The sequence below is a fragment of the Poecile atricapillus genome, chromosome 4 (assembly GCF_030490865.1).
Source record: "Poecile atricapillus isolate bPoeAtr1 chromosome 4, bPoeAtr1.hap1, whole genome shotgun sequence".
Lineage (NCBI taxonomy): Eukaryota > Metazoa > Chordata > Aves > Passeriformes > Paridae > Poecile > Poecile atricapillus.
Window position 1 is genome coordinate 20,636,190 of NC_081252.1, and position 23,783 is coordinate 20,659,972.

A 23,783-nucleotide genomic window follows, 5' to 3' on the forward strand; every position below is an offset into this window, starting at 1 on the left:
TTCCATCAGCTGATATTTGTAGTCAGGCTGGTTTGGGAATGAGGTAAGGCAGTTCCAATGGCCAAATGTCTCATGCAGAAAAGACTTATTCCAATGAAGTAAAGCAGTGAGTGGCCACTCAGGCTCTTGGTGTGATGCACTGTGTGCCAGGCAGTGCATTTCACCTCCCTTCACTGTCCTTTTCTGATTGCAGCCAAACATCGTGCAGCTACGGGACAGGCTTTGCAGAGCCCAAGGGGAGCTCCCAGTGGGACAGGACGGCCTCAAGGGACAGTATGAGAGAGAGCACGTGCCCAAAGGACGAGCTGGCCCTGTGCCTGGACGGATGCAGGCGCCCCAGGCTCCAGCCCAGCAGTATTACCAGCAGGTACATGGGCTTTGGCAGAAAGGGAGGGACATGGTGCTTGAGTTCTGCAGAGTGATGGATGTAATAATTTTTTCCCTTTCTTTTGGTCTGAGGCTGTGTGACAAACCTCTACTGAGAGCCTTGTGCTGAAGGTCACTGGTGCTTCCTTTCAGTCAGTACAGATGCCTCCTTTATTCCTCATCGGGAAACATCCCTTAATCACCTTGTCAAGTAGCCTGCTTCTGAAGACTAGGCGTTTCCCTCCTTTGTTTGAAAATGTGCTTCAGTGCCAAGAACAGCTGTGGGAGAGCACTGCAGGAGTTCTCTGTGCTTCCCCTCACAGTCCATGATGTTGTCCCATCCCTGCAGGCCTTGGGGCTTGCTCATGCTGCTCACCTGCCTCCTCTGGGGCAGATTATTCCCACCCCGGCTCTGATTTTGGCTGCGGAAATTGCTGAGCAGTGGCAATAGCAAACTGAGGGCACTTCTCTGCAGCTGTGGATACAGCCTGCTGTGAAAACACCTTCCCAGCCAGATGCAAGGGGGCATGCATGGGCTGGTGGGGAGGCTGAGAGTAAGCTGTGCTATAAGACCTGGTGAGTATGAGACTAATAAGGGAGCTGTGCATGGAGGAAGAGGAGAAATGGGGGGAGGAAAATTCCCTGGTTTTACCTCTAAGCTGAGGATGACACTGCAGTGTCATCAGAACACACTGGCCATCAGGGCAGTGTGGTGTGTTGGACAGCCCTGGTTGTGTGTGTGCTTAGAGAGCACTGCCAGGTCTCTAGTCCCGCAGCCCAGCACTGCAGCTCATCTGCCCCCCCCTTTAAAGGTGCTCTGGGCTGGGCTTTTCAGAGAGCAGGGCTGTGATGGAGCTGTGGGTGTTCTCCTTATGCAGAGATCGGCACAAGCAGAGGTGTCTCTTGTCTGTGCTGCCCCAAGCACTGCCTGCCAGAAAAACCAGGGCAGGAAGAAAGAAGGGATGAAAGGTTGCGGGGGGGCGTTGAGCATTCTCGATGTCAGCAGTAGTGTGCACCTTTGCCTTCTCTCCAAGGTGTTAGCAAGGTAGATTTCAGAAGGGACAAAGCCTTCATAGAGGATTTACCTTGCTAACCCCATTGCATATGATTTTAAATGCATCATCATTAATAATCAAGTCTACTCTGCTGTCTGTCTTTGGCCTTCTTCCTTGTAACCAATGAGTTGCCTTGAGAAGCAAAGCTGTGTATTTCCTCTTTGGCTCTGGAGAATATCAGCTCTCCTCTAGAAGTTGAGATATGAGGAAGGCTTTTTTAAACCAGAGTTCCCTCTTCCACTGTTTCCAGAATGCCTCAAGCAATTGTTTCAGCAAGCCCTGCTTGTTAATTAAAGGCTGGGTGTATCACAACCCCACGAGTTCACTGGGAGTTAAAACACCCTATATTGCTGGCTTTTCAGGGAGTTCATCCTCAGCAGGAAGGGCTTGAAGGGGACAGGTGTCAGTCAGAAAGGTTCCAGCTGATGAACCAGAATGGAGAGAAATGACACGTTTGAGTCTTAGGGTACTTGCTTTGTTTGACTTCCTTTTAAGAAAGAGTGTATGTAGGACTTGTTCAAGCTTGAGGCAGCCTTTGTTTAACTGCTGTCCCAAATAGGAACATGTTCTTAACACTTGGATTCCTTTCAGCACAGTTTTGTTGAACCCTCCTTTTCATCTGAATAAACCAGGCGTGAAAGAGGATGAAAAAGTCTTTTAGATACTCAGGTGATGAGTTATGCAGGCATTAGCAGTGGCTGTTGTGCAGCTGACTGCACCATTAGCTTAGCACTATGTGCGGTTAGAGACACATTGACTGAAGCCAGCTGAGCCAGCCAGGGCTGCAGGGTCACAGCTTTCCCTCTGCTTATATCCTTGAACCCCAGCCACATGTCCTGCTGTTGGGCAGCATGCCCACTCCTTGTTCAGGAATGTCACAGGCACAGGAAGTTTGTGGTTTCTGTCCCAATCAGAAAGGTAGGAGTGGTTGTATGGAATTGAAGCTGTTTGGAGTGGCAAAGAAGGAAGACTGAGGAAAGGAGCTATGGGAGACTGGCTGGGAAGCAATTACCATTAAGATGTATATTGGTGCATGTGCCGGAGCTGAATGTCAGTTTTTAACCTTTTTAAATTATATTTTAACCTTTTAAAATTCATCTGAAGCTCAATTTAAACAGCTCCTTTTGTGTGAGGCATATGTTTGAATTTAACATGGAACCTGGGGCTTGCAGCTGTGGTTAGTGATGCTCGCTGTCATGGACCAGTGGTGGGGGGACTTCTGCAGTAGGAAAATGTGTTGAAAGACGGAAACCTGGCTGACTGGCACACATAACACTGCTCTTGCTCCACAGTCTGCTGCAGCTGCAACTCCACTGTGCTTCTTCCTCACTCTGCAATTCACTTTGGCTCCAGTGCACAGTGATTTTTGTCTGTCTTGAATGCAATTCCCTTCTTCCTCTGAGATTTTATGGCTGTTACAAGTGCCAGCATGCAAACCTTCTTGCATTCACTTCTTTGCATCTTGTTTTGTGAAACCCTTTAGACTTTTTTATTGTTTTGTTTTCCATGATTGGTATTTCTTTGTTCAATTCAGGTTAGAATTGCCCCTACTGTCACTACCTGGAGTAACAAAACTCCTACTGCCCTTCCCAGCCATCCTCCTGCAGGCTGTCCCTCTGACACACAGGTATAACCTTCATTATTCCTCTCTGAGCCTCTGCTCCACCCCAGTATGTCCCCTGGTGTAGTCTGCTTGGTACAGTCTGGTACAGATAGATGGAAGGAGCAGCTCCCATGTGTGCTCTGGTTTTACTCCTCTGCATCTCCTTACTTTTTTTTCACCAATGCCCAAATGACTCGCTGGGCTGGAAAGTCCTGAGTGGGAGCTCAGTGTGACCTGAGTCTTCCCCAGCCCTTGCCCCACACTGGAATATTTGAAGTATGATTTTTTCTTTACCCCTTTTCTATGGAGATTAGAAGCTTCAGAGTTACCATTTAAATTCAGTTGAAAGATGGCAGGGTGCTCTCAGGCAGCCTGAACACCAGGCAGCCCTGGCAGGGAGCTCTTCCTTGTGCAGGCAGGTGTGTGCTGCTCTGCTTGCTTCTGAAGTCACTGCACATCCAGCTGTGCTTTTGGTGCTGTGCTGGGCACCCTAAGGCGCTGGGGTGGTTGGAGGCATTTGCCCCTGTGCTGGTGATTCCCTTCTTCCAGGGAATGTGGTTTCAGGCCTTGAAACTTGAGCTCATCATTTTGCTGCTGTTCTTCAGCACTGCATTACCATTACCCATTAAATACTGTCTCTCCCAACCATTTTTCCTGTAATCTTTTTTTGACAGGGAGACAACCCACCTCCTCCAGGGTTTATTATGCCAGGTGCTGTTGGCCCCAGCATGCCACCACAGCAAGCCACATCTTCCAACTACAGCATGTACTCGCAAGCAGGAACGCGGCCAGCGTACCCACAGAGTGAGTAACAGCAGCTTCCCCCTCTCCCTCCCACCCAGGTGGGCCAGCATTAACTCAGGGATAACCAGTCCCCTCCTTGTGGTTGAGAGCATCCAGACCAAGCCAGTCCCACAGTTCTTGCGGGGTGGACAGAAAGGTGAGGTGACATCTGAGCATTGTCATTTCTCGGTGGGGTCCAGGCATCAGAAACCCTCTTGTCAAACATTCCTCCTCTGCTGAGGTGTCTACCCACAGCTCTTAGACTCACTCCTCAGCTGGCCTTGCCCAAGGGTGTGCTAGGGTCAGAAACTCCAAAGTCTGAGTCCTGGGAAAGCAACACAGGCCTGGTAAGGGGAGACACAGCTCATCTGTGTGCAGTTGGGCCATCCATTTCTCATTGCAGCTCCATGGAAGTGGGAGAGGGGATGAGGAAATGAGGGCAGTAATAGAGGTGAGTGAAGAAGGGTGCAGAGCCCTGTCTCACTCAAAGCAGAGACTGAAAGCAGTACTTTCAGTACTGCATGAGGGAGGAAAAATGGCCACAGATGGGTAGATGCAGTGAAATTGGACTGCAGGGCCCACAGTGAAAGAAAGGCTGTGAGCTTAAATTCCCTTCCAGAGTCTGTATTCATTTCCTTGGCCTAAGTTTTCCCTTTGTGAAAACCTGGGACAGGACTTTCCTTTCTCTGAGAGTCCCTGTGAGGATTGCAGTGGTCCAGAAGAGAGCAGTGTCCATGTGTCCCAGCCCCACCCCAAGCAGCGTGGTGGCTCTGGACTGGAGGGTGTGCGTGGGAGAGCAGCAGTCCTTTGAGCCAAGGCCATCCTCTCTCTCTGCCTCCCTGCTCCCAGTGACAGGCTGGGGATTTGAGCAGCCCTACAAGTGCAGGCAGAGTTGTGGGAGCCAGGATTTGGCTGGGCAGTTAAGTGGTTTCAGGGGTAGGGGCATGAAGAGAGCAGAGTCAAGTGAAGAAGGAAGCAGAGGGAGATGAAACCTGCTGCTCTGTTATGATCTCACTGACTGACTGTTTTTTCTCCCTGTTTGTAGCGTATCAGGCCACACAGCAGTACTCCTCTGGAACAGGGGGACCAGCTCTCTATCAGCCTCAGCAGCCTATTGCTGCCCCTGCTTCAGCCTCTTACCCCAGCCCTGCCCCTAACACCACCCCTTCCTACCTGTCCTCTGCCCCTGCCCACTCCATGCCCTCCCCGCTGTACCCCGGGCAGCCTCAACCCTCCCCGACCAGCCTGAATCCCATCTCTTCCTTCCCTGTTCCTCCTTCTGGCACCTTTCAGCATGGCAGGCCAGGACCTCCAGCAACTTCTGTGGCTTATGCATTACCTACTGGACCAACAGGTACTCTGCCTGCAACCAGTGACCTTCCTGCATCCCAGAGAACAGGTCTGCGCTTGGACGGGGGGGCAGGCAGGGAGGAGGAGGGAGGGGTTTGGTCTTCACCCACTCTGTTAAATATGCACTTTTTTCCTTGTGAATGCGCTGTAAAAAGTTTGCTTTTGCGTAGAGATCAGTTCAAAGCATTTCTAAACCACGTCATCACCCCTGTGCATCTGTGATAGGGCTGTGTTGGTGCACTGTGGATGCTAAATGCAAAAATTAAGCAGGGAACACAGTCTGTGTGAAACTAAGTCACATAAGCTTCTCACTCTGGCCTGAGAAAGCATAATGAAAAATCCAAACAGTCCTTGGTAAAGGACAGCAATCTTTGCAGGTGTTGTTTAGAATCCTTGTTGTTTCCTTGTAAGAAACAGCCAAGGGGTGGTGTTCCACTTAACCTATGATGGTGATGTGTTGCTTTGATGACCACTGAGAGTTTTACCTCTCAGACCTTCTCGAACCTGTCTATAAAAGAAGATGCAGAATAATAAACTTTGCTCTCTTGGACAGTGCAGCTAAGAGAGTTGTGTCATGCTTCTTGCCGTTCCTAATATAGTGCAACAGTGCACTAAGCAGCATGAGCAGTCACCTTTCTCTGGTGAGCCAGGCCTTGCCACAGTCACAGAGCTTTTGTCTTGCCCAAGACAGGATGCTACAACAGGCTTGTTCCGAGGTTGTTGTATGCCTTGCGTGGCTCATGGCTTAATTTTAGCATTGGTGTCAGAGCCTGCGCTGTGACTAGAGAGCAAAGTACAGAAATGAGCAAGTTTTCCTAATCGCTGCAGACAAGATGATCCCAGTTCTCCTTGCTGAATGATTTTGCAGACATGATTTGTCCGTGTCCCTGGTTCTTGAGCAGCCTTTTAAGCCCGGGGTTGGCAACATATTTAATTCAAACAGCATTTCCCGTGGCATCAGCTCTCTTTCATTATTTTGTCCCTAACCTCTTACTGTGATGGGATTTACTGTGGCTGCAAATGCCTTAAAAGATAATCAGAAGTGATTTAGAAATGCTTTTAAATGTCTCTTCCCTGAATGTCAGTTAAAAGCATGTGTGTGTGGCTGACACTTTGGAGCATGTTGGTGCATGCTTGGTGAGAGAGCACTTGCTGAGGTGGGGCTCCATGTCTGCTTGTGACTGCCTGGGTGTCACTGCTGTGGGATAGTGACCTTGCCTGCCCTAACAAACCTGTTCCTTCACTTAGCAGCCTGTGAAACAGCAGCTTTGCATGTCAGACAGTGCAGGAAGAATCAGCAGTCCTTTTCTAAACCTGCTTATGAACATCCTTCACATCCAGGTGGTCCAGCTAAAGGGTCAAGGAGCAGATCTGGGAAGCAGAGGGTATAGGGAACACTGGGCAAGATTTGAGGAGTGTTTTGGGGATGTTTGCTCTGCTGACATCCCCTAATGTGCCCACTATCATTCCCTCTCTTATTTTAAAACTCTGTTAGGTGTGATGCAGTGCAGAAAAGGCATTTTGCCTTTGACAGCATGAATCCTATGGGTGGGTGCTTCTGTTGGTGTCCTCAAGGCTGGCAGCTTACATACCCCCTCGTGTTTGGGGGAAAAATGGTGTTTTGCTATGTCAAAAAACAGGACTGGTGTGGGACTCCAGAGGACTTGCCAGAGTTGCAAGGGGAGAAAAGGCCTTTTCCATGCAGCCAGATTTGGTGTCCTTTCTGGTTTTGGAGGTTCTGTACTGTGACCTCTCCTGACCCTACATAACAGGACATGTCAAATTTGAATCTCTAAGCCAGAGGAATTATTGAATTGGACAGAGGGATAGTTGTTGGATAGGGTTCTGGGCCTGGGATGTCAAGCAACTCATTATAATGCCAACAGCATAGCTTTTGCACCTCCAAGTAAGTGCAAGGAACAAGAAAATTGTTCTTTCTTATCCATTTTACTACTCAACTGCATCACTGGCAGGCGCTTCAGAACTGCCATGTGCTAAGTTTCTTGCAGTGACATGACATAGTCCACATGGCATGCTCAGAGTGGGTGAAGCTCTTTTCAGAGTTAAAAGTTTTTCATATTAGGTTTTTTATCAAACTTCCTGAGAACTGTCAATGCTGCTTCTGTTTTTCTCAGCAGCTATGGTGAGCAGAGTAGCCAGAACAAAGTGTCAGACCTTTAGGAACCCAAACTTGGGCATCCTCTCTGATTTCTGCAGCCTTAGGCGGAAATGCAGAGCTGACTGCAGGGCATGGTGAGGTGCTGAGTCCAGGATGACTCATGCATACACACAAATGATGATTGCAGCTGGAGAACGATGGCAAAAAGATAAATTGTGTCTGAAGAGCACACTCTGTTTTCTTCCAGTGTTTAGGTTACACCTTTCAGAAAGCATACCAACAAGAATGAAGAAATCCTTGTTTTCTAAGTGCAGCAATGACAGAGTACATGCTTAATATGCTTAACCACATTTTCTGAGCAGCTGCACTGCCTAGTGGGGGATGCCTTGGCATGAGGTCCTGTAGAACCATTGAGATCCACAGCCAGGAGTGGATCTCACCTGTAACTCTGAGTGTTCTGGTGCAGTGATGCTGATCCTGGCTGTGGTGTGCTTTTGTGTGTGGTGATGATCTTATCTGGGAACATCACGATTCACTCTCCAGTTGTGATTCATTTAAAGGCAGGAGGAAGGGAGGAAGGAAAAAGTATCTCAAATCTGAACTCTTGAAAAGCACCTGACCTTCGAACTGGCTTGGATTTAAAGATGCATGTAAAAAGGGAGAGTTCTGTAAATATTTTTTGGTTCTTTGCAAAGGCACATAACATCAGTATGTTAAACTGTGCTTGAAGCTTCTGTAAGCAAGAAAAGCCCACATTTAATTTTATTTTCAACCCCTCTCACTTTGTTTTGTGGTGGAACCTGCTTTCAAGGGAGTTCTAATTTTCAGCATCTTGAATCTTGTTTGAAAATGCAATAGACCAATACTGAGCTAAAGGCAGGGTTTGCACCAGAAGTTATGAGCAGGCCAACCCCAGGCACAGGAGTTATCCCCACAGCCCCTTTCCTCTTTGGAATGGTGAGGGCTTTATTGGCTGCATTTTGCCATTTGGGTTTGTTGCTCAGTCTGAGCAGGCAGCGTGTCTTTTGTGTGAGTGTGAAGTTGATGTGCAAACATACTTGGGTAGCTGGGCTGCATGCAGTTGAGAGTGTGCCTTGGTTTGAGAAAACACTTGGGAGATCCACCTTAAGGTCAGATACTTCAAGCATCTCTTGAAAAGCTTTCTGGAATGATAAAAAGGTGTTGAGAAGATTATGACTAAGAGTAATGGTCTGTCAGCTGCACTGGAATAGAAAATGGGAACACCAGAAGAGATAAGAAAAAGGGCCTGAACACTGCAATATTTGCTCTAAACAGCTACAAACACTGATTTACTGCATGGAAAGAGCAACCAGCTTGTTTTGGGGGAAGGTGGACAAAAGCAATTCTATGGGGGTGGGTTGAACAAATGACTTGTCTCCAAGCTGGCATTGTAATTGGGTTAGGTGGTTTTTTTCTGCTGATGCATGTTGTGAAACTAAATTGCCGGTCAAAAATTAAAGACCAACTGCTTTACTATTTTTGAAGAAAAATTTTTTTTTTAGTTATCTTTGCATTTTGTCTGCAGAAAGTCTTCCATCTCAAGACCAGGCCTCTCCCTTCGCAGGTGAACTAGGTACCACCTAATCTGAAAATAATTACAGCCACTACATGAAATTAATTGAACGGACATCAATTATGCAAATGTTCTTTAGAGAACATTAAGTGTGATGCTGTTTGCCAATTAGACCTTAATCAAATAATTTTTTAATTCCTTAATTGAAGCCAATAACAATATATCTGGAGTTTTTAACCACAGAAACAAATTATTTTTAAATATTTTCCTTTTTTAATGCAAATTGTTCCAGGAAATTAACAGCAGTAACAGTCTGGGAGATTTTCTTAATGTGCTACTCCTATCAGTTGGACTCCCTGTGTCTGGAATACTCTGGGATTTTCTGGATAGGGACGAATAGAGGAGGCTGCCAGGAGATGGCACTGCCTTTGGTTAAAGAGAAAGCAGATGTGAAAGGGGTTTTAAATAGTTTTTCATTTACCTCATTAACATGCTCTGGATGTGGAACTTGCTTGACAAAAGCCTGGGAGCAAATGAAATTTCAGATAAATTGAGCAAATTCTGCAGTAATGTTAACCTGTGCTGTCGAAGGTAAATTCATTATCTGCTAAGTAAAAACACTGTGGTGAAAAAGTCCATTGAGCAGGGATTTGGTTTTGTTGGCTTTTTGTGGCTTTGTGCAACAAACCCTGATTACTCAGGAGGCTGCAGTAATGCCTGGATGTAATGCTGTGGGCCCAATTCCATGTGCTCCATGAGGAGAAGGGCAGCTCTTTCTAATGCACTGATGGGAGCTTTGGGGTGCAAATCTCAGCTTGCAAGCAGGGGCTTGCTGTCTCGGGAGATCAGAGGGTTTGGTGCAGAGCAACACCCTAGACTTGGAGTGAATCTGCTCAGACATCCTCTGTGCTTCCAGTTGCAAACAAATCACCCCTGGTACAGAAAGCCAGATTTTTCCATCTTGCTCAAGCAGCTCTGCTCTGATTTGGGGATACAAAGTGCCCAAATCCATGTTGTAGCTGGCAGGGAAAAGCTGGGTTTATGGCTCTTTTGTGTTTCCAAGGTGACTGGGTGAACCTGGCCTGAAATGCTTAAGGCCTCTTATGCCTCTTTTTGTGTGGTGGTTTGTGTGGTGTTGCTGGGGAACTTGATGTACAAATGTCATGGATCAGCTCTCTTCACATATATAGTATGTGTAGCAGAGCTTTTTTGGGCGTGGTAGGCCCTCCTCAAAGGCATGTCTACTCAAAGCATTTTTTCCTGCAAGAGAAGAAAAAGTTATTAACTTGAGAACAGTCGGTTAAGATCCCAAGTCTTGCTCAGAGGGCATGGAGCCCAAAGGGTCTGATGGCAGGGATGTTGGGAGGCTCTGGCTGGCACAGGAGATGTTCTGGCCCTCAGGGAAGGGCAGAGGAGCGGGCAGGCACTGCCAGTAGAGCCATGACATGGATCTGGCCCAGCTGAGCTTAAGAAGGCATCACTGCCCTCTTCCCAGGTACTTACAGTCTGTTTTCTTTCTGTCCCAGGGCCTCAGAACGGCTGGAATGACCCACCCACCCTCAACAGAGCTGCCAAGAAGAAGAAGGTACCTTAGGAAGTCCTACCTCAACACAACTGAGTGCTGGTCACTTGAAAAACAATAGTTTTAGCTGCTCCTGGGAAACCTGTTGGCAGGAGGAGGGAAGAGAAGGGTTAGCAGCAAACATAAGTTGCATCTCATGAGCAGAAATGGCCTTGACTTCTCTCTGATATTTGTTATCCCTCTCAAAATGTCTAAGCCTCTAAAAAGATGGTTGGTTTTTGCTGAAGTTGTGGTTGTCAATAACAACATTGTTCGTGGTTTGAAGCAAATACTTCTGACTGTTTTCATCTGCAGTAAAGCAGCAGAGTTTTGCAGATGACACTTAGGCAAAATGAGGAGGCTGTGCAAATTGTTATAGATTATTGACGTTGCTGGAGCTGAAAGCAATTTATCCTGATTAAGGGTCTGACCCTGAGAGATCTGTTGAGAGTAAGACAATTTCCATTATGGAGATAATGTAGTTTTGCAATATGGATTTAAATTGCAGCAGCCCAGGATAACTGGGAACACTTTGCACGGAGCAGAGTGAGCCTTTTCATCCCCTGGTGCTGCTGTAGCCTTGGAGTATCCCCACAGCAGTCAGTGTTACCCACTACTCTCTGACCCTGGGAAGCAAGAGTTAGTCTGGAGCATGTAAATTGTGGGGAGAACAAAACATTAGAGCAGCCAAGATAAGGTCTGGGTGAAGGCAAAGGCAGAAGTCTTCCTTACCCTTTGGCTTTTGGTCTCTGCAGTCCAAGGTGAAGAAGCTTTTGGAGGCTGGATAGAGAACTCTTAGTGTTAGAATAACTGCTGGAGCAGAGAGCTCAAGCAGCAGCCTTCTGCACACAGGATTTTTGCTACTTCTGTGTGTGTGTGTCACAGCCAGAATTTCTGCCGTAGCCAAGGCTTGCGGGTTGGCTCCTTCCAAATGAGGAATGTTTGTTGCATTCCCTGTTGGGTATTTAACAAATCTGTCAGTTGTGCTTCTATGTTTGTTTCCCTTCTGTCCACTGTCTGAGGGGTGGTGTAGGATATTACAAAGTGACTCACCACATGGACTATTATAAAATAGAAGAAATGTCTGGCATTTCAAGCCACAATTTTCAGCTGTTTTCCTCCTAAGAACTTATTCACCACTCAAAAGTTGATTGCTGTGATTCATTTCTTTTATAATTGACTTTGTTGCTGGATTGGGAATTTTTTTTTTTCTGTCCCAAACCACTAGCTTAATTCTAGCACCATTCATTTGGGTTCTGTAATCTTCCCTTTTTTTTCCCATGCCCACCCAAAGAAATGTGCACATTCCCATGGAAGCCCTTTCTGTTGTTTTGATTCCTTCATGATGTGTAGCAGAGACCAGTAGCTCATTTTGTTGTTTCTTCCCTCTACCAAATGTTTGTGAAACACTCCTGTGTAAAGACTGGCAGATGCTCAAGGATGATTCTGAAATGCCCTGGTAATCTGCCTTAGTGCAGACCTGTGTGCCAGAAACTTGAAAGGCTTTCAGAAGCTTTACTGGGGCATGTTGCTGGCTGTGACCTACGTACTGCATGGACAAAAATACACCCTTGAAAGTGAGACACAAAAGTCTAAATATAATGACCCAATAGTAAGAATAGATGTAGGTGTGGGTTAGTTTTCTCTTCTAATAGTGCTGGTCTGCCAAACCTCTGTTTTGGAGGGAGAGTGACTCTGATTTTTGGTGGCTGTACTCAGCTCTTGTGGCCATAGGCAGGCTGGGCTGCCCCAAGGCACCTCTTGCTGTGCAGCCAGAGGGAGGGGTTTGGTTAGCCAGAGCAAAATTGTCTTGTCTGCCCCTGTTATTTCTGTATGCAGCACTCCCAACACACAGTTACTGTGGTTTGGGATGTCTATAAGAGCTGGGTGTTGTGCTGTGCCTGCAGCAGCCATACCAATATAAATGCCCTGCTTTTTTCCCCAGGTCCCTGACAACTTCCTACCCCCAGTGCCCATCACCTCCCCCATCATGAACCCGCTGGCTGATCCGCAGTCTCAGATGCAGCAGCCCCAGGCTCCAGCACCACCCAGCAGTGCACCCAGCTTCCAGCCTCCACACCTCCCTGCCGGGCAGATGGTGCTGCAGGGTGGCTTCCAGCCTGCTTCCCAGCCCCTGGGGCCATCCATCATGCCACCCACCGTTTCCAAACCCAGCACGGAGGGCGCCCCGGGGGCCCCAATTGGCAATGCCATCCAGGTAATGTAGCCCCAGCAGTGTGTGGGTTTGTGTGTCCATCAGCAGAGCCTGCCAGGCAGGATCCTGTTGTCCAGGCTTTTCTTGTAGCCCAAAGTGTACTGTGGAGTTCCTAGGCACTGGCTTTGCACCGTGCGGGCATTTTGCTACTGTAATCTCCACCTAGATGCCACTAATCCTATGTCAGTATCGGCCAACAAGCTGCTTCCTTCTGCAGCTTTCACAGCTTCCCAGAGGGAGCAACAGCAGGTGCTGGTAAAGTCACCTCCACACACCCACAGGGAAGAAATAGGAGTTGTGCCAAGCTAGGTAACAATGCCACTCGATTTAGCTGAAAACAACATGTGGGCACAGTGACCTGGAAAAGCCTCACCTGTTCTCTGTTGCTCTCTGTTGCTCAGCACGTGCAGGCTCTGCCAACAGAGAAGATCACCAAGAAGCCCATCCCTGAGGAGCATCTTATTCTGAAGACTACGTTTGAAGCTCTCATCCAGAGGTGCCTGCTGTCTGCCTCAGATCCGGTAGGTGATTTCTGATAACAAACTCATCTCAAAGGGAAGGTTACCAGTTTAACTCAACCACTGGAGCTGGATAGGAAAAACATTTCCCATGGCAGCCAGTACCTTGTAAATGAGCTGTCCCTCCCAAAGCTTCTCATTTATTTCTGATGGCCAGTAAATAACATGCTACCACAAAGCCCAGGTGCTGAGTGTTCAGCTCGTGCCTGCCACATGCTAAAAGGTGGTGCTGGTGGCGTGCAGAGGACTTTGTGCACTGAATTTGCTTGGTCAGCAGGACAGACTCATGTCTTGTCAGTTCAGTATCACTTAATTGTTCAAAATCCTTTATTTAAAGGCTGTAGAGCGCATATATGTATGTATGTGTTGGTATGTATATGTAGTGTATTCTGCATTCCCTTTGACCTTTTCTTCCTCTTAAGTGCCCCTTCCCCCAGACAGACAATGAAGGCAAAAGCATCCACTCATATCTGCACCTAGGGATTGCTTTTCTGCTCTGTCAACACATTTTCCTTGCCTCTTAAGTCTCTATGATTTTCTTTGGCAGTGAAAGTGTTTCAGCCCTCGGAGACAAGAGGCACCACCCTGACTGTACACATCAGTTTTTGTCAGAGCAAATACAGGCACTGCTCAGCTATTACATTCTAAAGGGGAAAATGGGAATGGGAACTAAAGAGCGAGGAGAGCAACCAGTTTGCACTTCTACCCAGTTGCTTTGGCTGGAGAGATGTCTTGCTGTTCCCTAGACACGATTTATTCCTCTCTGTCCTAGCTGACCATCTGTAAAATGAAAATAGCATGTGCACCTTTTCATGGGTCTTGAAACAAATGTTCTGTGGTCATGCATATGAGAGTTAGGCAGTCCAAAAGAACTGGGGGTTTCTTACCTGCTCCTCCTGGGGTACCTTTTCCTTAGGTATCTCAGTTCCTTGATGACATAATTGCTGCTGAGGAGTTTTCTGCATGTGGTCCAAGATCTATGTGCTGTGTTCTCCTTTATGCCATCTGAACAGCTTTCCCTAATTTCTAGCACAGCAAGCAGCCAGCAGTTGGTTTTCCCCCTTGAGCTAGAGCATTCCCACGGGCTTTATTTTCTCCGGGCAATTATTTAATCCAGAGAAATGCTTCCAGTTGCCAAGGAAAATGGCAATTATCCTAAGTGAAGATGGATTGATGCACAGACTGATTTAGGAGGAAATTCCATTGCTCTTGTGCATTGATGCCATTTTTACTGCTGTTGACCAGCAGCTTTTTTGTGCTCCTGCAACTGTAACCTTGATGCTTTATTACTGTTTTATTACTTTGGAGTAATATCTACAATTTTAGATGTTGTTTTAAAAAAATAATAAGAAGTGAATAAAAATTGTTTTTTCCAGAAGCTCAGCTCCAGGTGGAATGTACTGGGGTTATTTTAAGAGCCTTTGGTGGCAGAATAATTCCAGGCACATCAGTGGGTGGTTTACTTTATAAAAGTCACAGAAGCACAAAGTGTCTGTAAGGAGAGATTGGGTTAGGCTATTAGTTTTTCTGTTGACTCTAAAAACTTACAGACAAGCTGCTGGCTTTACTAATCACATGAGGAATAATGTAATTAGGATTTGCCATAAATGATGATTGAGTTGTACACACTTGGAACTGGAGAATCTGCATGTGCCCTTAAGCTCTCACTAATGTTGCTGGCTACTTCATTCCAGTAAGAATTTTATCCAGTTATCATTATGCTTTTTCAGTGAACCATAGAAAAAAAATCATACTGTAACTCAGAATTCTGTCACTTATCAGCTATGCCAGTGAGGTTTGCAAATCACAAGTGGCTTTTGGGGTGCATCTCTATGGTTTTCTGTTTTCTGTAGAAAACTTAAATTTTACATGTGGAGAACTAGAGTCATGTGGTCTTTCCTAGCAAAATCAGGGGAGGAGAGTCCAGAACAAAGAATCCAAATTATGTGTTAGGAAAATGTTGTTGAGAAAGGAATTTGATGTTCTGCATAGACCTCTTTGCAATGATATCACATTGGTCTGGGGTTCTTAAAATCACCGTGCTTTGATGTATTTATTTGTCTTGCAGCAAACCAAGAGGAAACTGGATGATGCAAATAAACGCCTGGAGTTTCTGTATGACAAACTTAGGGAACAGACAGTAAGTTCTGTTTTACTTCCCCCCACCCCTCAATCACATATGGCAAATTACTTCATTGGTGCAGTACTACTTCTGCAGTATGTAGCAGGTGCTCATTTTTTCTTTGGGAGTGTGCTTCAAATCCGTTTATTGGAAGTTTGCATGGCTTTCTTAGAAAACAGCCAGTTACTGTGCTTGGTCCCACATGCCTTTGCAGACTTTACAGAGTTGTTTTGGGATCATGTCATGGATTTTATGGTGCTGTGCAGAGGCTGTTCTGAGCCAAAGAGCAGAGCTCCTTGCAGCAGGCACCATTTCTTTGCTCCAGGCAGGAACTGAGATACACAGCCTGGGGTCAAAACAGAACCCAGGGGATTTTGATGTTGCAGGCTCACTGACTTCACTGGAAGGCAGATGTGCAAACACTTCTGAAGATCTAGTAGTTTTCCCAAAGCCTTCCAGGAAGCTTTTGCAAAGTAAAGGACTGTGCTTAAATGTCTTAGTACCTTAAGATTAGAGTGATGTAATCCTCTTGTTGTCAGACCATGTTTGCTGAGCAATTAACCTCACCCAAAGGTGTAAAAGCTCAGTAGTTTTTTCTGGTGCCCAGAGTCTGTCACAGCAGGTCTCCCACTCCAGGGAATTGCATCCAGGAATTGCAGGGAAGGCTTGCAGGGTATAGCAATACTGCAGAGAAGGTCCATTCTGGTTGAAGTCTATTGTTAGACTTCCCAGTGACTGTTCCCAGTGTGGTGCAGCTCTGAAGACGGCTATCTCCAAAGAAAGGAACTAAGTGCTGCACCTTACTGAGGGCCAAGCACTGCACTCAGAATTTCTCTTTTTCTAGTTTTCCCTTTGTGCTGATCTGCCTTGCTTGTCTTCCTTGCAGCTCTCTCCAACCATCATTAGTGGCCTGCACAACATCGTGAAGAGCATCGAAACCCGCAACTACCAGGAGGGACTGAACATCCACACACACATCGTCAGCACCAGCAACTTCAGTGAGACCTCCGCTTTCATGCCGGTCCTGAAGGTTGTCCTCACCCAGGCCAATAAGCTGGGGGTGTGAGGTAGCCCTGCACTTGCAAAGCCCTGCTCCCAAAGAAGTGCATTTCTGCGGCAGACATGCGGGAAATGGACCAAATGCTCGTCCTCACAGCATGGCGCAGTAGAGCTGACAAATGGCATTACACTCTCCCTGCAAAGTACTTTGTTCTAGAAGGGCTGTGGAGCCCTGGTGCTTTTCTTATTTTAATCCTTTTCCCATCCCTAACGATTCTCATCTACAAATAGTATATTTAATGGATGATGTCCCACGTTGTCAATTTTTAGGTGCATGTTACGCTGCTAAACAGTGGCTTTTAATAACAGATGTATGTGTTGAAACAACAAGATAGGTTGTGCATTGGACCCTAAAACAGATTATTCCCTTCCACCCCACTGTTCCTTATCCACCAGATTAAAAACAGCCTGATCATGTTACCAAGTGTATTTGGTTTTTCATTTTATGAAGCCGCTTGCAGTTCTGTTATCACAATTTACATGTTAAATAGCTTAATTGTGCACTGGGGCAAAAGAGCAAAATAAAAGCTAACGTGATATTTTCAATAAATATAAATTTATTAAAATTTGTCTTTATGAAGTGCAGTGGAGAGATTTTGAACGAGTACAATGGGGCCGCTTTCTGTTGTGTCCTGGGCATGAGAATACTTTTGTTTTTCCTCTTTTTATCACTGAAAGGTCTGTGTAGAGCACAAAGAATCAGCAGTTGGAAGAACTGTCTGGCTTTGGGAAACAAAAGCAACTGTTTTGCATGAAAACTACCTAAAATATCAGTGCTTGTGGAATGTAGATTTGGCAATGCATACTGCAAGAAATCTCAGTAACGATGTAAATCAATGCTGACTTCTGTGACTTCAGACAGATTTGTTAGGCAAAACAATTGCATTTCCTTTCCAGCACTTTTGTACTTCATAAGCTTTTAAAATTGGTGAACACAAGGCTTCACCTTGGAGTTACCTTATTTCAGGAGTTCAAACAACAGTTGGAGTAAGTTTTTTAAACAACGTTATAGGTTTCTAAGTAGTGTTACAAGTATTCTTGTATAAGTGTACTTATAGTCGTGTATTCAGCACCTTTGTGTTTTGATTCAAGGTAGAAAAGTTTTGAAAGAACACATTCAAAGGTAAACAGGAATAAAACAATGTTTTTTTAAAAAAACACTCAATAGGGTAAAAAGCAGCTGTGCTGGGCTGGCCTGTGCCTTCTGTGATGCACTGCTCAGCAAGGAAAACAAAAAGCAATCTCAGTATTTCAGGGCCAAACAAGCAGATAGGAGGTAGTACTAGAGGAATTTAGGAGCTGGCCTTTCATATGCTCTCCCTGAGTGTTTTTGGGAGTTCCTCTGGACATGGATCAGGAGTGGTGGCATGCACTGGCACTTGTGAAGGACAGGCAGATGGTTCATATTTTGGGAAGCTGGCTGTTTCTGGCAGTGACAACTGGGGAGACTGATGGTGCCAGAAGGGCATGCCCTGCAGTAGGTGCAGGGTTGTAGGCAAAAGCCCTGCTGTAAATTGGAAGCTCTTAAGCTGGGAACAAGAGCAGCAGGATGTGAGAGTAATTAGCTGGGAATATCTCCTTTGTAAGATACGGCTTTGTAAAAGCCAAGGAATGTTTAATGACACAAACCTTTATGAGACTTGCATCCATGTCAAAGAGGATGCCAAGTGAGAAGGGACTCAGCAAGGCACACATGACAGGGACATGACTGAAGAGTTTATTTAATGGGAAGAAATTAAATTTTGCTTGTTCCCCTTGTGATGAACACCTGGAACTAGAGAGCAGTGTTGCATGAGAACAAATGTTGTATGAGCTGGCCAGGTGTAGGTTTGGTCTGGAAAATGAAGGGGTCTAAAATGAGACCACCAGGTAAGAGGGAAACAAGGAGGGGTTTCGAGGTGATAGTGTCCTAAGACTCCCCTGATGTTGCACCATGGCCTGGACACTCAGCAATGGAGTCATCTCCTCACTGAAAGGAAAACTCTTCCACCTCAGCCACTGTCAGGAGCTCAGGACAGAAACACAGCACTGCCCGAGTGCATAACAGGAGTGGATGCAAAAATCTGCTACTGCTCTCCTGAGAGCAGCTGAGATGAATTACCAGTTATGCTGCCGTCTGTTCGTATCTTCAAGGAATGCCAAGCAATTAGCCACCCATCTGATGGGATAAATGCAAACGGCCATCTTCATTTACAGAAGGCAATGAAGCCTTGCCAAGTTGTGCTGGTAAAATAATTTGGCCCCAAATAGCCTAATTTTGATCTCACTGAGTGAGAAGAGATTTATACCTTTATAACACCAACCAAGCTGCTCCTCTTTGAAGCCACCCAAGGCTGCAGAATTATAAGAAGGGATGGAAAGAAATTGAAGGATGTATTCCGAGCAGTGTAGGTGTTGTCTGGTGGCAGCTGACATGAGGAGGTACCTTGCTACTTCAGTGGTCACCATCCAAGCAAAAGAGCCAGCAGGAAAGGGCAGAGTTAATGCAGCTGTGTCCTATTTTCTGGAAACAGGTGGGGATGTAACAGTGGCAGTACTGCAGAAAGGCCTGGCTGCAGGCAGGACATCCAAGTTAAGCACTTGAGTGAAAACCTTTTTGTGCTTGTAAAGCTCTGTAATGGATTTAATTTGGTTTTGCTGGCAGAGGTCCAAGGTCAGCATTAGGCATGAATATTAGAAATTAAATTGCTGCTGCCTTTCTAGCCTGTGCAGAGTTTACAGCAGTTTTTTCCTGTGTTGTGCCTTCTGGATCACAGAGATCCCAAACATAAAGATTAGGAATGTGAGTTTACCACATAGTAACCATGTTTTTTCTGGGTCCTTCCAGAAGGAAGCATGTCCTAGGCTGACTGGGCTAGTGAGAGATAAGGGATGGGGTCTTACTGCCAGAGCTGTTTCCCCAAAAAGCTATGGAGGGGAGGGGGCATGTTTTGGGAAGCATGGCAGAGCCAGCATGCAGAGCAGTGGCACCACTCCCCAGAGTTCTGCAGGCTGCCCTCAGCTTCATCCTCACCGCCACCACCATGCTGGTACTTGGCTTCAGCAGCACCAACCCCTCGGTGTCATTAGCCTGGCTGGAGACCCCTTTATGCCTGAGAGGGGAAAAAAGGAGGTTCTGAGGTATTTCTCTTCCCTGCCTCCCACTACCTGCAATCCCACATGGCTCCACACCCCAAAGTGTTTGGAGGCACCCATTGCAAAGGCAGAGCAGCAGGTGTAGAGCCAGGCACGGCTCAAAGCTAAAGGGAAATGCAGCCAAACTTCTGCCACCAGCTGACAGCACCTCCCCTGCAGGGAATGCTGAGTGTCCTGTTGAGGTGCCTGGTGCTGAGCTGAGTCGCTCAGCCTTGAACAAGGGCCAAGGCCATTGCCAGAGAATACTGAGGAATGTAATAAATACTGTACTGATACCAGGAACCGTTTCAGTACATCCAGTCTTAAACAGGTAATCTTCCAGCCTTGACTTTCTGTGTGCTGGGTTGATCATTCCCATGTTTCCTCTGGCAATCCTGCAGATCAAACAGATACATCACCAAATGGCCAGCCAGCATGGAAGTATGGATACTTTTAATGCAATCTTCACACAAAAGAGGCTGAGCTGATTAAAATTCCTCTGAGCTTTAGAGCTGCAAGTTATCCAGAAGAGCATCTAATTAAGAGGGGATTTATTATGAAGCACTCTAAAAAGGCAGCTGCAGCTGACCTCACCCAGTAAGTCCGTGCCTGCCTGGACAGCACACAGAAGGCTTCTTGAGAAATTGTTGCTCAAATTCTTTGCCAGGTACACAAGAAGCACTTTGATCCACAAAATTGATCACATATTTCTTGTCCCTCTGATGTTTAAGACTTTGTTTCCTTCTTTACTTAAAGTGTTCATTTGAAGGATGCTTTGGGGTCATTACTTTATTTTTCACGAGAAAAGAAAGAAGAAAAGAAGAGAAAAAAGAAAAGAAGAAAAGAAAAGGAGAAAAGAAAAGAAAAGAAAAGAAAAGAAAAGAAAAGAAAAGAAAAGAAAAGAAAAGAAAAGAAAAGAAAAGAAAAGAAAAGAAAAGAAAAGAAAAGAAAAGAAAAGAAAAGAAAAGAAAAGAAAGAAAAGAAGAAAGAAAAGAGAGAAAAAAAAGAAAGCCGCTGTTGACAACATGTTAAATAGCTCTGCACTGAAATGTGATGGCAGCAGGCAGGACTGAGTACCATTAAAATGATACTCAATGTTCACATGAACCATTCACCACCTTTCATCATTACTGCCCTCTCTCTTTCTTCCAGGCAGAGAATTCTAGAAGAAATGTTTAAAACATATCAAAAACAATCTTGGGTTTAATTATATGCTCTCTGCTGATTCAGTTGCCTCAGGAGGTGTAGTTAGTAATTAATTAGCTCAGCAGACTAATGTGCTTTGTAGCAACATCACTCATTAAGCCACGCTCTGCTGGGCTCAGGCCCATCAGGAGTCGAGGCCAGTGCTGTGCCGAGACCCACTTGGGATGGAGGTGAGCTGGTGTGTGCCTGCCTGCCTGTGCCACACCACTCTCAAACCCTGGCAAAAGCCTCCCTCTGAACTCCTTTGGGTGGCTTTCTGAAGGCAGAAAATGGTACGGTCAAATAACTGGACAAGGACAAATAAATTCTGGAGCTATGCAACATTAGGGGTCAGTTTTTGATCTTTCTGAAACCTTTGTTATAATAAAAGATGTGAAGGCTTTCAGGCCCTTTGCAGCCTCAGCTCCAGAGGACCATCCCAGCCTGGCTCACCCCAGTAAGGCAGAGAGCCTCTAGGCCTCATGTTACTTGGCAGTAAGGATTTTTGGTGTCCCAGGCATCAACCTGACAAGCTGCTGCTGCCCACGCTTGCACTGACACACAGAACACAACAGGCAGGGGCCATCCACAGGTGTGAGTGCATTCCCCCGCCTTTCTCCCTGCAAAGTGAGGGAAGAAAACAGGCTTTGTCCAAGGGGCAGTACCTAACTCCAGCAGCAGTGCTGAACCCCTGCAAGTCCATGAAGTTTTCTGCTGGAATAGGAAGCTCCACAAGATGTCTTTGTCCTTTGTTCTCACGTTACTTGTCTGACACTCAGTGGTGTTGGCAGAGTAACCTATGACCTCCTTCCTCCCAGCCACACAGAAGTATCTTTGTGGCACAGAGACAGCTGTCCCTGTCAGCAGTGGGAATCTGCCAGTGAGGTATTCCCAGGCCGGTGCACAGAGCAGCATTTCACACCCCAGTGCAGATGATGGATGAGCCCTCTCTCGCTGGCGAGGCTGAGAGGATGAGTGATCACTTGTGGGGTGCACTGAAGCACTACTCGGAGCCAGTGTTCAGCAACCTCTGGTGCAGCCTTTCAGCCAGGCTCAGTCCCAGGGGAAATCACACTCTTGCCTGCTTCCTGTCAGCGGATTGGAGTCTGTAGCACAGCCCTCTCACCAGCAGTGAGGTCTGAGCAAGAGCTGTGTGAGGCAGACCGCACAGTGAGATCATTTGAAGTCAGTGCACAAGACAGGAACAAGAACTACGGACAGGTCCCTGGACCACAGCTCGATGCCAGCTGCCCCTTTTACCTGCACAGAAAAGGCATTGTTGCAGCAGCGGAGGCCAAACTCAGCGAGCAAATGGACAGACATTACAGGAGAAAGTCCAGCTGGAATTTTTGCCAGCAAAAGCAAGACGTGCAGGCAAGAGAGAGGCTGTCACCTTCCTCTCAAAACACTGCCTTGAGTTCTCATTTTCAGCACGTCTACATTCACCATTGGGTACAGCAGACAAAACCAAGTTGTTTCCAGATCTCTAAACTACACTCAAGCTTTTTTTTTTTTTTTTTTTTTCTTCCAGACTTGCACATCCTGTGCTTTTAAAAATACGAACCCTGGAATGTTTATTGAGAAAATCTCTTTTTAACTCTGTTGCTGTTTTGGTTGCAGCTCCCCAGCTTTTTTTCTCCAGGCAATTCTGGCTCGCTGAATGTTTTCCAATATTATTTTTTTACCAAGGGAAGTAGGATCCAGATTTGCAAAATCTTTTCTTTGCATTTTTGAATATTAGCAAGGCTTTAATCTGAAAGTCCAGACCTCTCTCTGCTACATGTAGTCTGGATATTATGATCCATGTAGCCAGGTACATTTATTCAAGAATGTAGATGTCACAGCATCATGTCCCAAAATATGCTGCTTCCCACAGTCACTGCAGTGATCATGGGACAAATGCTGATGCTGTCACTGAGTTGAGACTTGCCCAAGCAAGTGATTTCTGGGATCAGGGGAAGAGTGATGGGCTCCACTCACGAGGAGTGACAACATTCTCAAAGGGGATACTTTGGTCTGCCTTGGGCTTCCTCTGCTCCTCCATCAGGACCAGCAGCTCCATGAGCATTAGGGTCTGCTCTGGAGCCATCTGGACTGGGTCCCACATAATATCCCCCTTATAGTTTTGCTGCTGCACTCGCCAAGCTTTCTCTGCATGCAGCCAGCTTCACTTGGAGAGGGACACGAGGACTTCTCCTTCACAGAAGTTACCTGACAGTGTCACCCTAAGCATCAGCACTCCCTACACCCAGAGGACCTGTGGCCACAGCAGAGCATTTTTCATGTCATCTTTGTTCACCTGCTTTCCCTGCTGCGTTGGCTACTCTGTAAGCAAACTGCTGGGAACTAGAGATAAATGTGGGGTATGAAACTTACAGTATTGTGTTTGAAGGCTTGCAGAGGGAACCTTCACAGATGTGTTCATCAGGGGCTTGAATTAGCTGGAAATCTGGCGAGGCAATTTGTTTGTGTTTGCCTCCTGCCAGGGTGGCAGGAATGTCCGTGGAAGGCAGCTGGGAGGCCTCAGTGCCACTTGCATCTGCATGGACATACAAGACTAACATCCATCCTGTGCCATGCTTTAACAGCCTGCAAAACCAGGTCAGGATGAACGGCTACATCCTGCCTTTTCAGAGAGATGTGCTCCCTGGGTCTCCATACTTCCTTGCTGCCTGGTAGCATTCCCATTTCATTCACCTTGAACCCTGACATTCCTGCCTTAAACACTCAGGGCATCCTATCTGTGGTGTGCAGAGGTGAGCTTGGGCTGTGCAGGTTCCTTCTGTGTGGTGTGCCGAGCAGCAGCTGGGGAGCAGCTCCTCCTCCCTCCTGTGTGAGGGATGGGGGATTCTTCCTGCTCTCAGGCACCGAGACGTGGAAAAATCATTAACGGATTCTCCTTCTCTCCTGCCTGCCCCCAACATTAGATTGCAGAGTCCAAACAGGAAGATGAGTATCGGGTATTAGATCAGCAGCAGGCACACTCACAGCTGACCTTGGGCAGCTGCAGGAGGTCAGGGCAGGGAAGCATCAGCGCAAGTTAAATCACCTTCTTCTGCGGTCCTGGCTCAGCAGTGCAAGGACATGGCAAGCTGTAAATCGTGGAAAATCTGATCCCAGCCAGGGAGGAGGGCTGCTGGCGCTCCTGGGCCGCTCCCTCTTTCCCTCCAGTCCTCCCAGGAGCATTCAACACCAAACG

At 46.6% G+C, this 23,783-nt stretch overlaps 1 protein-coding gene across 12 annotated transcripts in view; it reads left to right on the forward strand.

Annotated features, from left to right (window-relative positions):
* SEC31A (SEC31 homolog A, COPII coat complex component) overlaps nt 1-16,800 on the forward strand; it is a 40,913-nt gene extending 24,113 nt beyond the window's left edge. Inside the window, exons 21-30 of one of the 12 annotated variants that reach the window (XM_058838144.1) lie at nt 194-367; nt 2,956-3,048; nt 3,699-3,828; nt 4,853-5,206; nt 8,823-8,870; nt 10,337-10,395; nt 12,317-12,589; nt 12,988-13,107; nt 15,173-15,244; nt 16,113-16,800. In XM_058838144.1, coding sequence (XP_058694127.1) covers nt 194-367; nt 2,956-3,048; nt 3,699-3,828; nt 4,853-5,206; nt 8,823-8,870; nt 10,337-10,395; nt 12,317-12,589; nt 12,988-13,107; nt 15,173-15,244; nt 16,113-16,292 — 1,503 coding nt within the window. In that variant the 3' untranslated portion in view covers nt 16,293-16,800. The remainder of the gene's footprint in view (nt 1-193; nt 368-2,955; nt 3,049-3,698; nt 3,829-4,852; nt 5,207-8,822; nt 8,871-10,336; nt 10,396-12,316; nt 12,590-12,987; nt 13,108-15,172; nt 15,245-16,112) is intronic. The other 11 variants (XM_058838145.1, XM_058838147.1, XM_058838149.1 and 8 more) reach the window with 11 other exon arrangements.
* Nucleotides 16,801-23,783: the final 6,983 nt, after the last annotated feature.